Source organism: Condylura cristata, unplaced genomic scaffold (genome assembly GCF_000260355.1).
Source record: "Condylura cristata isolate star-nosed mole 26May11 unplaced genomic scaffold, ConCri1.0 scaffold00001, whole genome shotgun sequence".
Taxonomy (NCBI): domain Eukaryota; kingdom Metazoa; phylum Chordata; class Mammalia; order Eulipotyphla; family Talpidae; genus Condylura; species Condylura cristata.
Window position 1 is genome coordinate 71,991,507 of NW_004567102.1, and position 16,502 is coordinate 72,008,008.

General features: G+C 46.1%; 1 protein-coding gene across 2 annotated transcripts in view; it reads right to left on the reverse strand.

The window, feature by feature from the left end:
- LOC101627895 (NHS-like protein 1) overlaps positions 1–16,502 on the reverse strand; it is a 118,988-nt gene continuing 102,486 nt past the window's right edge. For both annotated transcript variants that reach the window (XM_012729138.1, XM_004674127.2), the window contains 3 exons: positions 7,540–10,770; positions 6,885–7,017; positions 1–2,871 (listed from right to left, as the gene is read on the reverse strand). In XM_012729138.1, the coding sequence (XP_012584592.1) occupies positions 2,130–2,871; positions 6,885–7,017; positions 7,540–10,770 (4,106 nt within the window). In that variant the 3' untranslated portion in view covers positions 1–2,129. The remainder of the gene's footprint in view (positions 2,872–6,884; positions 7,018–7,539; positions 10,771–16,502) is intronic.

A 16,502-nucleotide genomic window follows, 5' to 3' on the forward strand; every position in this document is an offset into this window, starting at 1 on the left:
TTCATGTTGTTTCTTTTACCTTTAACATACATGATTCATATATTAAGTCTTCTCCTACCCACATAGATTCTTATCTCTCTCAAGCAGCTGTGAGCAGAATTCATATCCAAAAGCCAGTTCCCCTTTTCTAAAACTTGGATAAAAGGGTCTGTGTGTCAACATAGTAATGATTGTTCCCAATGGTAAAAAATCCTTTGGCCTTAAGCCAAATGCCAGGTCTTGGTTTCTGGTTGCCTAAAGTGTTTTGTTTTGCTTTTCCCCAGAGAAGGGCAGGAATCTTAATTCCTTAGGTTTGTCTCAGTGACATGTCTGAAATGGGCATTATGTACAGTCAGGAATGGTGCTTAAAGACAGGGACATTGCCTGAAAAAGGCAAGGTTTGGTGATTTCTTCAGTGAACTTACACTGACCTACCATACAGTCAGGCTCTCAGTGTGGTGCCTGTTGGCATGAGGACTGGTGCTTGCTGAATCGTGTTAGGAGCTCACTGCTTACGATGAATTCACCTGTGCAGTCTAACTGCTACATGATATTTTTCACACCAAAAGAGATGACAACTGGCAGTCGCACTGTATTTAGGTCAAAAATCTCAGTATTGTCATCTTACATCCTTCTAATGAAGAAGACAAGATGTTGATTTTATTTGACCAATAAATAAAGGAGTTTACATACATGAAGTTGTGTGGGAGTGGGGAAAGGGAATCAGAAAAACATGACATTAAAAGAAATACTTTGCATAGTTTCCCTCCCCGCCATGTCTAAAAGCAATTAGAATTCTAGATGGAGAAGTTTAGAAGGTAATCAGCCAATTCAATTATTTATAAAAAAATATATATATATAATATGTATATAAACGCACAAACCGAATGATGTGAAAAATTGTTTTAATCTAAAAACTCATTTCCTAGGGCTAATTCATCACCAAGCCCTGCCAATTTTTACCAGTTTATGGGACTAACAAAAGCTATTAAGCATGTTCTCCAAATAAAGATAATATATAATAGATTTTGATAAACCTTTCTAAATGAGGACATGATACTGCAAGTAGTTCAAGGAAAAATAGCCATCATTTCTTTGGTGTAACCAAAAAGAGATCCAAAAGTTAGGAAACGCTGATATTTCAAGAGATAAGAAATTGCCAAATGGAGAATTTAAACTCTGGTAAAAAACCGTTGAAAAAGGAAAGCGCCACCCGAGTTCTGTAGTGCAAGATTTCAAATTTAATTCTGAAAAATAATTTTATTTAATAAGCAGGAAACAATTCCAGCAGTGTATCACTTACGCCTCTTCTGTCCTCTTTGACCCTCTCTGTACGTGCTAACCATCACTTCATTCTCAGAGAAGGTCTCAGCTGCTACTCATGGAGGGAATTCACTTAAAAATGACCCATATTTCCAAAAATCGGGCTTAAAGTTGTATCTGTGGCTGCAAGGAGCTGACTCCAAGTTATACCACTGCCACTTCCATGGGTTTTTGTCATTTTTACAAAAAAGAAACAAAGCCTTTTTTCCCCAGAAAAAAGTACCTGATCCAATTTAGTCACTTAGCCCTTCCCCAACTTTGTGGGTTAACCACAACGCGGCTCACCTCAAAAGCACACCTGTGCATATACCCATGTGTTCTGAGCACTCAGAACCTGCTAATCTACCACCGCTTTCTTAGAAACAACAGCCTCTCCCTACTTCTGGGACACTTTCATTTCCAGAAACACAGTACTTTTAAAGCAATCATCACCTAGCCCAGAAGACTCCATTCCTCTACCTAGCTTAACTCTTCTATATTTGTACATGCTGTTCATGTGCGCCTGTTTAACATACAAAAATGTTCAAAATGCACAGCCACACAGCTCTACACACGCCTCCAGCATTTAGGCAAATACACACACACACACACACACACACACAAATCTTCCCCAGGAAGCACTTTCAGAAGTTAAGCTTCTACTTGCTTTTAAGACACAGGGCAAGTGCCAAGTGACTCCTAAATACCCCTCCCCCTTGCTCTGCAAGCTGGCAGCGCCTGGGATGACAACACCCACGCTGGATGGGATCCCAGGGGAGGCAAGGAAGAGACCCTGTTGAGTTTCCCAGAACCGTATGTTGGGCATTTCCCCCCATCTCCTTGGAGATTCAGGTGCTTGCCCCTAACTCTTTTCCCTCAGAGGACCTCTGCCCGGTTCTCACGGGTCCTTGCCTGTCCGCACCAGCCATCCCATCTGCAGCCTGTGCCTGCAGCGGGGCGGTGGGCTCCCCGCCGCTGAGCAGGTGACCCCCAGCTCCCACATCCCCTGCAGGTCCATTAGGCGAACGCGCACTTGCGGGGCCCAGGGTCCGGAGAGCCCCGCTGTCCGCTGGCTCCACCGCTTCCCCTTCGCCTTCAGAGATGACGGTCATGGGGCGGCTCTGGATGCGGTTCCTCAAGCTGTACCTGCTGCTGGCTGCCGAGGGGGGCGTTCGGCTGCGCCCGTACCTGGGGCCGGAAAAGGACAGACTCCGAGGCATCAGGCCTTCGTTTTTGGCCCACTCCTCCTGGGCCCTTCTGTTCTTGCTCGGGGAGGGGCTTGACGGGCTCTCAGGGGCATCGGGCGAAGGCTCTGATCTGGACCTCTGGAACCTTGGGTCTGTGTTCTTGAGCATCTCTGCGGCGGACATGCGGGCGCTGGTGTCGGAGCGACTTCCTTTTTTCAGTAACAGAGCTTTGAAGTTGTCGCTGCTGGTGCTGCTCTTCCGGACGCTTCTCTGAATCGATCCCACTTGTTTCGGAGAAGTCAGACTGGGGGCAGCGCCGGTGGGTGTCACTGGCGGGGAGGGCGAATGGTTCCGGGAGTGATCATCATCTGAATCTTTACGGCCAAGAACTTTCCTCTTGGATCTGGGGTTTAATAGCATTAAGTGGGAGGTTACTGGCTGTCAATCACAAGTCACCCTGTGTCTCTAAAATTTTCAACTCACCCTTAGTAAGAGTGATTTAAATGACAGAACTTACAAGCACCCGTGCAAGAAAAGACCAGTTGTTCACTTACCAGCTGAGCACACGACCCAATTACACTATATCCAGTTTACGGCCCCCTTTCCTCACTAACTCCCTCACCAGATTACTTTGAAAGAACTCTCAGGTATCATATTAGCTAACTTTGGCTAGTAGGACATTTCCAAAAAGTCTAGTAATTTCTATTTTTTACTAACCTCTCCGCAGAAGGTTGTTTCTGAGTGAATTCCATGGTGGTGACCATCTCTTACTCTTCCTTGTCTTGTTTGGCTGGCACTTGAACAGATCTAACAAATCAGCCAAGTCCTAGAATATCTCCTCTACCCAAACACGCCTCTACTCCAGGTTCTAGAACAACTCTACAAATGTTTTCTCAGCCACTGTAGAGTGTGATAAAAACCAGTCAGTCTTCCTTAGTGATTGCTGCATCCTATTTGAACTTCTAGAAAACTAGTTTTCCAGAAGACAACAGTGAACCTTCTGCACCAGGTCCTGTTTCCTGTCTGGCTTAGAGTACTGCTAACTGATCGAGGAAAGAAATATGAGGGATGCGGGTGAGGTAATGATGAGGAGGGGTGGTCAAGGAAAGTGGAGTGTTTCCTTGAGGGTATTTCCTGTCCTCAGTCCCTAGCAACCTCCCTATTCAATATTTAGTGTGTTTCCTATGGTAAAACGCATTCACAATAACCAGAGAAAATAAGCGGCTGAGCCAAGCAGCCCATTGCCAGAGTCTGAGGAATCTCTCAGCTAAGTACAGGTGGATTTATTTGCTTTTAGGAAACTGGGCACATTTGCTAAAATAAAGATGTAGGGGTGCCTCTTTTCCTACTATCAAATTCTAGAATATTTAAAAAAAATAGGTTGTGATAGATGAAGAGTGGACTCACTCTTCACAGGTCTTGCTCAAGGTCTGTGACCTTGGACAAGTTACTCACCTATGCTGCATCTCAGTTTCATAACTGATAAATGAGAATGGTGGCAACAAGCTCTAAGATCTGTGAGAAATCAATGAGATCAACAACTTCTGGAGTCACATATCCTAGCTTAAATCCTGCTGCCAAAGCTTCCCTGCTTGGTGATCTTGGGCACATGAAAGTTTTGATCATGTGCCTTATGTGGAAAAGGGGACTAACAGTATGTAGAGCCCACAGTTTATCAATAAAGATGAAACACAGTAATAGCCTTCAAATATCAAGTATCGGGCACAGAACAGGTACTTATCCAACCTCTAACTGTCATTTAGGGAAATAAAATTCTTCCTTCCTGCAGATTAGGCGTTAGGGCTATTGTAAGTGGCTTGTGCCCTAAGACATGATGGCTGTTCCCAGGCTGGCTGCTCCCAGGGTGTTCTCTGTGCCTCTAGCCAAACTGAAGCCACCCAAGCACCAAAGACGGAGTCTGAAGGGAGGGAGAGCAGGCCTGCTGAGGGACTGTTGCCTTTGGGACTCCAGAAAAATATTACCTCAAAATGACTGAGCTGGAAAAACTGTTAGATGGGTATACAGAGAAGGTAACTGAAGCCTAGTCTGGGTTTCAGAGAAGGTTAACTGAGGTCTAGAGTGAAGTCACACAGCTTCGTACAAAACGAGGCCTGACAGAGCATCTTTTACTACAGCATGTGCCATCGAACTCACGCCGCCGGTCTCGCCGCAGCTCTGCTCATCTCACTCTTGCAGGGGTTGGTTGGTGGCACTTAGATCCCCGTAAGAGTATCTGGTATTTATCCAAGTTGTAGCTCTATCTGATTAAAGCCATGGCATGTAACTGCAGATTTAGAAATAAGAGGAAGATGGGAATTTATAAAAGCATAGTTGTTTCTCAAGAGCAACTCATCTGAATTGAAAATAAAGTCTAAAAATATGAATTGGCTGCATATAGCTGTGCACACATACGTCCACACAGTGTGTGTACTACCAAAGAGGGTTATAAAAAGTACTTAAACAGTTAACACTGGCTGAAATACTAATTACTTCAATAAATACAAAAACTTCACACCTCGACTGGTGTTCTTCATTTTCCATCTGGCTGTAAATCTGAAGTGAATTAATTTGCATTATAAAATTTGAAAGCTGTGTTTCAACTTAGTCTTTATTTTAAATTATTAGTGTAGGTGCTAAAGGATATAAAATAAAGTCCAAAAAGATCACAGACCTTCGACAGATTTTTTACTACGTGTGCTAACATGTTGCCACAGCTAAGAGAGACCCTGGCACGTGCCCTCGCTCTGGAATCTATACTCTCCTTGGCATTTTCGTCCAGTGTGTGTACATGAAATAACAAAGACTGGCTAGTTCTTACATCTGCAGTAAATACAACTCTCTAGTAGGAGAAACCACAAAATTTTCAGGGCCTTGAGACAGCTGCCAAAATAAAACAGATGAGAACTTTGGCATATTTTTAAGAAAAGCACATAGCAATTTAGTTCCAGAGTAGTTGAGTTTCTCACCACGATCAAGAATGTAGTTCAGAGCAACTGGGTAACACATCCTCTCCATGGCTGCTGCTATAAATACAAGCACAGCGTACTCTGCGCGAAATGAAAGACACTGTGTCTTGGGAGGCTTCCCAAGCAGTGAAGTTCCAATTGGTTTCATTTAATTCAGATATGTTTATTAAGTGCTTATTATGTATATAGCATGGTTAAAGTTAGAAGCATCTGTGTAAACGTCTACAAGTGCCAGCTATTTTCAAAGGCTGTCGCATCTTTCACTTCCCTGTTTTGAGAAATCATTTGATAACTACCTACCTTTACATTTCTACTGAGATCGAAAAACCAGTCAGACAGGATGAAAGGGGCAGTCTTTAGAGTTCTTGGGGATACTGCACCAACATCTGCGCCAATTCTTGATAAATGCCTTACTTTGCCAGTTAATGGTCTCTCCCCACCTCCTGGCTCCCCAAGTTAGATGTTTACATGCTATAAGAGGAATGTCAGCTAGGGACAGCACTGGGCTTCTCATCTTCTCAGCTAGACTTCAAGAATTGGCAAAACCTTCCTGACACGAGGTTATACACACGATCAAATAATTTTATAGGATATTCTGCTTCAGCAGGTAAAAAAAAAAAGATGCAATGTAAGGCACTAGCAGAATAAGAATATAAGTATCTGAAAATATCCTGAATACGTTTAGAAGGTAGCAGGTGTTGATATAGCACAAGGGCTCACAGTTCGTGCACATATCTAGTCTCATCAATGCTTACGACATTTGTTTACAACCAGAAAAATGCTGCCATGCATAAAACTAATATGAGAAATCATCCTCACTCTTCAAGGTCAACACACAGACAAAATTATAGCAGTCCAGGCAATTATTTTGAAACATTTCCTCTGTATCTTTAAAACACAGTCTTTCAGATGCCAGCAGGTGGCACTAGCAGCTCACAATAGCAAGGAGCTGAAAGCATTTTGCACTTAAAAAAAAAAAAATTTAAGTAACCAAAAGAAATTGCACTATAAAATTCTGGGGTTTTTTTTTTTTTTTGCAAAATTGTAATGAAATAAAAAGCCTTTAGGAACGGGCCCCTACAGAGCTAGTCTATGTGTGCTAAGCCCATAGATCACAGCATCCCTCATTCGAGACTGAACCCCGGCTGCTCTTAGCCAACTTCTATCATCTGACTGACATACTGCAATTCTCGCCAGCGAGAGTGGTGTCGGCTAGAAGGTATCATACTGAGCTCCTGCCCACCCCACCCCCCAGCACCATAAAAATCAGCAGAAAAAGTAGAAGAGAAATTGGAAAAATACAAATACAGAAACACATACACACACACAAAATCAAACATCAAGTTCATCTGAATTGGATGAAAGAAGATGAAGAAAGAAATTCAGGAGACATGTGGAAAAGGAGATTCACTAGGTTGAGATTAAAATAGCAAAAAGGATTTGGGGATACCTGTGAATAGCTGCAAAGAGGTCTTCTGTGGTCCGGGGTCTACTGGGGGTCATCACCTCATCACTCCCTTCCTCCTTAGGGAAGTCACAGGTGTCCAAGGAAGAATGGGCTGTGTGGGTCTCCGGCACCCCAGCTATGGAGAAGCAAGCAGGCAAACACAAGACGCACAAGTGACTTGAATTTCAGCTGTCAGCCAAGCTCCCAAATATGCTCCCCTACCATCCCGACTATGTGAGAGGCACAGAGAGGCAGCTGGGTCTGTGCTTTGATATTTTACAAAGAGGTAGGAAATGCCAGGCACATGGGAAGCAAACCTCGTTCTTTCCGTTAAAGTCTAGAACTCCTACTGAATCGCACTGAAATGTTGTCATGTTTCTTTGCAGCTCTCCAAAAGGGTGATGACTCATCGCTCACTAATCCCCAACCTGCTGTAGAGCCCCACCTCCTATTTTCTGACCTTCTGTAAGGTTTACCCTTAGATCTAGATTTAAAAAAGAATTTTTTTCCAGGAAATGCTAAGTTGGTTCCCTAAGCGTGGGGGCGCACAGGAAGCCCACAAACTGCTGTCTCTAAGGGGCGCACACACCAGCCCTTCTCAGCCCTGTTTGCCTCCTCAGCCTGTGGTGGGGTAGAACAAGAAAGAAACCAGACTCACGCGCTGCGTCCTGCGGTGACGGGCAGCTCTCCACTTCGCCAGCACCATCCGAACTGCTGCTGGCACCGAGCTCCTCTTGATTGGGGGCTGGCGAGGCATCGGGCTGCACCATGGGGACATTGGCTTCCGCTCTGGCCAGGGATGCGGATCCTGCAGCTCCTCCCTCAAGAACCAGACTGCCAGAGTCCGTCTCATCAGAACCTGTCCCGGCCGCACAACTCTCTGCCTCTCCCCTCGTGGGGCTGGGCGCTGCTTCGCTCACGTTCTCCGCGGGCTCCGCTGTGAAATCTCTCTGCGGAGGTGGTACCACAAGGAACAGTTTGGGCTTCTTGGAGATGGGGGGCGGCTTCCTGCTGGGTGAAGGACCTGGGGGCTGCGGGAGCAGCGTGGTGTGCGGGCCGGGCCCGGCCTCCCCAGCGCTGCCCTGGCTGCGGCTCCCGAGGCCATGCTCCGTTGCACCACCCTGTTGACCCTGACTCCAGTTCTTGGCAGGAGACGGAAGCGAGCTCGTCAGGGAGGCAGGCTGGCTTTCACTCTCCATTTCATTTATGCTATTTCGGGATTTCAGGAGAGCAGATGGCTTTAAATGATACTGGGGAACAACGGGAGTTAGTTTTTCCTGAGATATTTGCTCCTGTGACAGTGCTACCTCGGGTCCTGAGTTCTTTTTCACCGGCCTCAACTGTACCGTCTGCAGCGCTTCCGTGGTTATGAGGGGCATGGGGGGCCCGCTGCCCGCCTCCTTGTTAGGGGGCGGCCTATCGGCCTCCCGGGACCATTCTGGCTGGCCAGATTTTTGGAAAGGCCTGCAGTCTTTCATCAATTTGGGGTCCAGGGGTGAGGCAGGTGGGGGAACAGAGGAGGGCAAAGGAGGTGGGGAAGATGACAAGGATGCAGAAGAATCCAGAAGAAGGGGGTTAAGTGCTGTGGGGGGAGGAGGAAAGCTGGCATCAGGGGCGGGAGAGTAGGGGGTGAGGACTTCGGGAGGTGGAGGCGGGAAAAGGGGAGAGTGAGGCAGAGGGGAGCCCCCAGAGGAATGGGGGGAGGGGTGGACAACAGGAGGGGGAGGAGGCAGGAAAGGAGACTTGTCAGCAGGGCAGGGAGATGGCAGAGAAGGGAGAGCAAGGGGAGAGGCCAACGCAGAATCCAGCTTCTTCACAGTGCCGCTCCCTTCCGTGGATGTATTAGATGACAGGGACGTGGACGAGGAGGAGATGGACACCGACGATATCAGCGAGGACTTTCTTTCGGGGACCTTGGGCTTGGCCTTCCCCTTGCCATTAGCTGGTGACAGGGACTTTAAGAACACAGGCACGGGGGTGAGCGCAGTGGGTGTGTCGGACTGGCTGGAGTAACCGCTGGATGGAGAAGTGACCCTGTGCGATTTCTCCGGCGAGGTGACCTTTGGTTTGCCGGGGCCGCCGGGCACAAGGGGCGTGGGGACCCTGGACCCATCTGAGAGGTGGCGGGCGGGCCCATTTCCGGTGGGCGCCCCATTGCTGGCTGCACCGCCCCCGCCTGGGTTTCCCGGGTCGTCCTGCACGCCCGTGTAGTCAATGTAGTAACCCCAGGGGTCCGTGTACTCGGACTTGACGCTGCTCGTGTCGCTCTGAGCTGGCGTGGCCCCGCACAGGGAGTAGACATTGGGGGTGGTGGCGGAAGTCATGCTGCTGCCGGCACTCACGGTGCTCTGGCTGCGGGAGCGAGGCGGCCAGGGCTCCTCAAAGTCACTGCAGGGGCTCTGGGAGGGCGAACTGCTGCCCTTGGCGGGGAGATTCAGCTGCAGCGAGTGCTGGAGCGAAGCAATCAGGCTCTCATTTAGCACCTGCCCGTTAGACTGGCCGCCCTTCTTGGGAATCCTGCGGAGGGAGTCTGTCCGACATGGTGGCAGGGGAGGCTTCTTGGCTTTCTTCAAGGAGATGTTTCTTGAAAGGTGATTTGACCCCTCCCCTTGGTTCTTCTGAGCTCGTCCATCAAAAACATTGACCATGCTGTGCCTGGGGTACCCAAAGCCATTGCTGCTGTTGCCCAGATTCCCCGGCCCCTGCCCAGGGTCTGTGTGCATGGCTGTGTAGTAGCCATCGTGGTCCTCTGAACACAGGGACCTGGCATCATCTTTGTTTGACGTCTGGTCCAAACTGCAGCTGCTCATGTTACTGACTGGCGTGCAGTAACCGGGAGTGGCCAGATGGGGCTTTGTTGGGGAAGCCTGGCCATTACCTGAGACATATTCCCAGGGCTCGCTGCTGCCATGCCCCCTTCCTCCTGAATAACTGGACTCACTCTTGCTGTCCACATCCTGGGCGTGGGCTGGGAAGCCCACGTTGTTTCTACAGTGAAAGGCCACAGCTTGGGACTCATTCTCCCCATTTGTTGGGGGAACTAGCGAGCCTGTGGAATCAGAGAGGGATAGCAGTGTGGCTGCCCTGGAGGGGTGGGGAGGTAAGGCCTGCGAATGAATGGGGGAGTGACCCTGACTCCAGCTGCCACTAGCAGCACGACGATCATCTTTACCAGCATGCCTGGACAGGAGCTGGTCTCTGGATCTGATCTTTGTATAGGAAGCTGAGCTGGTGATTTTGCTGTCCAGCTGTCCTGGACTCTGAGCAGTGTGAATAACAATTACCTCCGAAGAGGAAGAAAGCGTGGCATTTGGGATGATGCTGGTCGAGTAGGTGGCGTGAGGAGAAACCATACACGCTGGGTTTGTTGTGTTTTCACCCTCAAAGTGCCTCAGCTCCTGGGATTTGGGTCTCAAAAGTGTGCCAGTCCTTGGAGCATCCCCTAAACGTCCTGTGTTTTCATCTAGGTGTGGGCTACTCCTCTGGTAGGAGAAAGCACCCTCAATGTCTTCTGCAGGGCCCAGGACACCCTGCTGTGGCTCAAGGGACGGAATATTTGCCCTCGCTCCGGACCGCGGCAGACTGTGGAAGCCAGCGTCATTGTGGAGGCGAGAGGGGAGCACAATGCCAGCAGAATCGCTCAGCACAGACATGTTCCCAGAGGATCCTGACAAGTGGCTCATCTGGGCGGCGATGCCTTGCCCCCTCTGTGCCCTGATCCTTCTCACTGAAGGTGGAATGATCTTTACTTCCTCCGTCTGGCAGCTGGAGTCCCTGGTTTCTGAGCGCTGCCCCGAAGGCGTGTAGCTGTCGAGCCTTCCTAGTGTAGAGTAGTGGTCAGGGCTATATACTGGGTGACCACCAGCCTCATCTGGGCCAGTGCCTGATGCTGGAGATAAAGCAGAAAGAGCTTGTTAAAGAAACAAGAAATAAAAATCAGTATGTTAGTTCATCACCCTGTTCTCAAGAATCTTCTGAATGTGCTGTACTTTTTTTTTTCTTAAAGATTTATTTATTTATGTATACAGAACTGGGGTACAGGCCAGAGGTGCAGGAGCAGGGAGAGGATTCACCAGAGACAGAATGGGGAGGAGAACAGGTAGATCAAAGAAGTATACTGCTGAGGGGTGCAGCAGGCTGGCCAGGAGAGGTCTGCTGTGCCATCTGGGTCACCTCCCGGGCGGGGATCACACTCATGCTGAAGTGGCTTTAGCTTCTTAGTGCTGTGCTTTAACCTGCTGTGCTACTGGGGAGGGCCCTGCTGGATTCTTTTTTAAAAACATTTATTTATTTATGCATACAGAACTGGGGGTATGGTACAGGGGCAGTGAGAGGATTCACCAGAGACAGAGTGGGGAGCAGAGCAGGCAGACTGATGAAATACACTGCTGAGGGGAGCAGCGGGAGAGACATGAGAGGTCTGCCACGCCATGCGGGTCACCGCTGGGCCAGGGATTGAACTCTCACTGAAGTGGCTGCGGCTAGCTTACAGTGCTGCGCTTTAACCCAGGAGCCACCAGGGAGGACCCTGAATCTGCTGTACTTTGATATAGCCTCAGCTCCTGGAGATACCTAAGAGTTGAAATAGACACAGATAGCTCCTAAAATAAAGACTTGATATGAATTTCAGGTGCTTTTAAAAATTTGTACTTCAAATCTCCTTATATGTAAGGGAGCTGCCTGTGGAATTCTGAGGTGGTCCCATTGAGATCAAGAATCTCTCTGGAAGATTTACTTTCAAAATAACCTCTTCCTGGTGAAGAGTCCAAGGGAGCCTGCCACCCACGGGGGACTGCACAGAGCCCCAAAGATAGACGAAAGCAGTGGTTCAACAATAGGGCCCCTCAGGGATAATTACATCAATGCGGGACCTTGATATAAATTTGTTAATTACATTAATGCTTTATGTCAGAAGGAAATCCTAAGAAAGAGAAAAGTGATTTACAGCCCCATCTGTATTCCAAACATTTCATTATCCATCTTCATCTGTCTGTCAGTGACATTCAAAATTCAATAGCAATCTGTTGTGCTCTGGTGGGGGTGGGGCAGCAAGAACTGATCCAATGAACATTTCCTCAAATTAGGGCTACTCATTTCTTAGAGCTTTACAGTCAAACAAAGAATAACATGTTTTAGAAAAGAAGTACAAAGAAGGTCAACCAGGAAGGGAAGAAGATGAGAAAAAAGTAAAGATAAGTTAGATTTCAAATTACCTAGAAAGAATAAAGGCCTTAAAAAAGAATCATGATGCCAACAATTTGCCAAAAATATACCAAAGGGGAAAAAAATCAATCCATGCATAGAAATCGTTAGGACAATAAATCTTAAAAATAGTCATAAAACACAGTTCTCTCCATTAAAGGCCTAAAAATACCTTAAGCACTAGCAACACACACACACACACACACACACACACACACACACACAAGCTACACTCTTTTCTCCCTCAGAAAGAGGAGAAGGGGCCAGAAGGGCAGAAGCAAAAGAAAAATCCACTTTGAGGAAAGAAAAAAGATGTTAAGCTTTTTGCTATTGGGAACTTTATAAACTTTGTGTGTGTGTATGAACTATGTTAATTTGGGTAACTGATGATTGTTTAATTATTTTAAGTTAAATTGGGGAGGGGGGTGTGGAAGAACTGGGGTGTAGGCCAGAGGTTTGGAGGGGTGTAGAGGGAGGTGGGTAGGGTAGTGAGAGGATTCACCAGAGACAAGGTGGGGAGCAGAACAGGGGGATGTACTGAAACGCACTGCTGAGGGGAGCAGCAGGCGAGACAGGAGAGGCGAGTTCTGCACCATATGTGGGTCAGCTCCCTGTTGGGGATGGAATTCAGGCTGCAGACATGATAGCTGAGTGAGACTTAACCCCAAGCCATCAGGGAGGCCCTTCTTTGATACTTTTGGAGGTGGGGGGGGGGGGTTAACTTGTATGTCTGTATAAGTTTGTACCACTTTGATTCCAAACTTTCAAGAAACTTTATTCCATTCAATAAGAGGTTTTAATGTCTTTTCTTTCCAAACCATAGTTTTTGTGTGAGTGTAGGGGTAGATTTTTACTGTTTTTAAGGGTTATAACCAAAGTCCTGATTCCTCCAGTAAACACTTTTGAATATGAAACCATTCTAGCCTTCTGAAAATGACAGCACAGTCATTTCTTCACCATCTGCAGCCAACTACAACTTTCTTATTAAAATAATATTTTCTAAAGGCTTTTACAAACCTGTGAAAAATAACTCAGACATCATTTATCATAGGGACCATCAAAATTCTATTCCTAAACAGATCCTCCCATATTTTTGTAATACAAAAAGTATAAAATTATAGAGTACAGAGAAATGCTATACTGATTACAGTTAAAGAGCAAAAATAGACTTTAAAAAGAGAACTGCAAACAAATAAGGCTACTTAGGTGCTGTCTCCTCATGAGGTTTCTCCGATTTTAAACCATAATGTAAAGAAATAATCATATGTTATAATACTACAAAGGATTTCTAATAAAAAAAAAACCATGGGTCCTCCCTGGTGGCACAAGGGGTTGAGGCACAGCACTACGAAGCTAGCCTCAGCCGCAGCCACTTCAGCACCAGTTTGAGGTGACCCACATGGCGCGGCAGACCTCTCCTGTCCTGCCCACTGCTCTCCTCAGCACTTGTACGTCATCAATCTGCCTATTCTGCTCCCCACTGTGTCTCTGGTGAATCCTCTCACCACCCGTGCACCTCTAGCCTGTACCCCAGTTTTGTATGCATAAGTAAATCTTAGGAATAAAAACAAACAAACAAAAAATCAAAGATGATAGAAATCTGTATCTTACCCTAGTTTTAAGAACATCTAGCAATTCATTAGTCAAACCAACAAAATAATCTGATCTGATTCAAAAAGAAAAAACAAAACAAAATTCCTAAATGAGGTTCACATACATTTTTATGTATGTTTAAGATAAGAAAGGAAAAATTAAAAAAAATTTCAATTCATTTAAATGAAATGGGACAAATCAAGGCATTAAATATGCTTTGGAAGGTAACAGTAGATATCATACCTTGATTTTAAAGAATTACATATAGGCTAGCCTCTAATGTCCCCACCAGTTATGGATTTTGAAGTAAAAACCGTGTAATTCTGGAAGTGCTGTTTAGATTTCTAAAACTCCAAAGCCCCACAACGTGTGTAGTGTGGAATGGCCAGGGCACAGCTCTCCCATGTCTTTCTTCAGATAACATATTCTTTTCTAATCTAATTTACATGACTTAGCCACATATCCCTCCATTTTTTATATATAAAGACTAATTTAAAAAAAATACCAAGTGTCGATTTTTAATAATCATCACTTAGGTAATACAAGGCTTCCAAGCCAGATGCTTTGTGAGTACGAAATACTAGAGAACAGCATAAAGGCAACCAGAAGTCTCAAAGTGAAGAATGTAAAAGATCCACTTGGGTGAACCCCGAGGGTGGGGGAGGGAGAGTCAATGTTACTGCATTCAAATGTTATTTCCCTCATTTCATCCAGCCGCTCTTTGACCCAGCCTATCTGCAGCACCCAAGCCACGCCCTAGTGGTCCAATTATTTTTCTACTAGGTCCGGCTCAGACACAGCTGTCTCCCTTGTCCTCCACCTCTGATCCACAATCATGCCCCTGACTGTGATATCAAGAGTCTTTTGTCTGGCGACAATCCAACAGAGCCAGTGCTGAGAGCTATTGTCTCCCTCCTGCATTGGTGGAGTCTGTAGTCACATGCAAAGGAGATATGAGTATGGATTCCGAGAACCCACTCTCTCATTTCAACACATTAAAATTATGGCAGATAACTTTTATCTAGCAGGTGATCGTGAGGTCAAAGAGCCAAATGGGCCACTGGCTCCACAGTGATTGGTTTAGTAATAACTGAAGCAAAAGTTCAAATATATACACAGAAAATTCATACTGAATGCTTAGGTGCAATGTGTATCTTTATCTGGGTCAAACTATTCTTAGACTCTTCACAAGGTCATCTAAAGCCTACCTATTTGGGTTGGAAAGCCATTTAAATTGCAGCCTACCTCAAAACATCAACCTTGTTATTTTACAAAGGGCTAGTCTCTACTCAAAGATCTTCTTTTTGTGTTACAGCACATTTGCTAAAAAATCAGGTAATAAAAAATGTTACCTGAACACTGTAAGAAATTAGCCCATTAAGCAGCTACTGAACACACAAGTACAAATTAGTTTCTCAAAGGAGTTAGATGTCACTAAAGCTGCCAAAAAAAAAAAAATAATAATAATAATAAAAGCCTAAAAGGATGACAAATAGGAGGACTGATCCTGTAACAGGAAGGAGATATGTAGGCATGAAGCAAAGACTTCACAGACTGCTGGAGGGAGCCTCGCCGTTGCTTCGACAGACCCCTGTTATGGGGTGAGACGAGGCTGCTGCCTGGGTCACTGGAACGATGCAGACCAGAGGCAAAGTGTTGCTATTCTTGTCCATGGCCACTGCAGCCTGTGGAACTGGATGGCAGTAAAGAAGAAAATGCCAGGCAAAGGAGAGTGAGCGCTCCCTCCCTCAGAGAAAGCTTCTAAGCAGCGCTGTTGGGAAAAAAGCCACAGAGCAGCAACATCTGTAGCGCTTAGAAGCTGAAAGGCTACCCAAGGCAGATCTGATACTGGTGCCAGGATAAGCTCATTTTGATTAAGACCAACAGGCAGGCTCAGAAACAGTAATTCTAAGTTTCCAGAGTATAACCACAATAGTAAGTAAAAGTAAAACCATCAGCAGAAAGTAAGGGAGTGAGTCCAGAGGTTGACAGGAGAGAGGCAAATTTCAAGGGTAGCAGTGTTGCTGGGGCCTGCTCGGCACAAGGTGAAATCCTGCCATCGGCGACAACTTGGATGCACCCGGGGGATTGTGCTAAGTGAAAAAAGTCAAAAGAAGACAAATGTGTGATTTCCCTGACTTGTGGAATCTAAGAAAGAAACAAAAGCAATCAAGCCCAGCAAAACAGAAAGAAATCCGTAGACTGACAATAAAATGGCAGTTAGTAGAGGGAAAGGGGGTGGGAATAAATTGGTAGTGGATGGTGACTGGGTATTTGGTGGTTCCCACATAGTGTTGCAAACTAATGTCACCTCAATAAGGAGAAAAAAGTTTGCTTCGGTATTTACAATAGCATCTATTATGTTTACAGCATTCCTAAGCCATCAGTGCCTGCATAAGTTCATTAGTTCCTCAAACAACCCTTAGGTCACTTCTGTCAGTATGACCAAGGCCATTTTCTGAATGAGGCAGAGTCAGGAAGGCCAAGCACCCAGCACAAGGTCACCGGAGAATAAAGTCATGGTTAGGATTCGAATCCCCGAGCCTGGCACAGAGCCCCTGTTCCCCATCCAGCGTGCTCTGCCGGCTCTAGAGATGTTCTTGATGGGCCCCATTAAACACCAAGGAGAAATGAAGAAAGAGGAGAATGAAAGCGTTATCTAGAGCACAAAATGAGTAAGTGAATAATGAAGCAAACAACCCTCTCCACTAGCGAAAAAGTTTTTTTTTTTTTTTTTTTGCCTCCTGCTTTTTTCCGTGGATGGATAAGGGATGCTATGAAATTGTTTCTCAGGAAATACAGAAATGCATCATCCAAAATCAATGA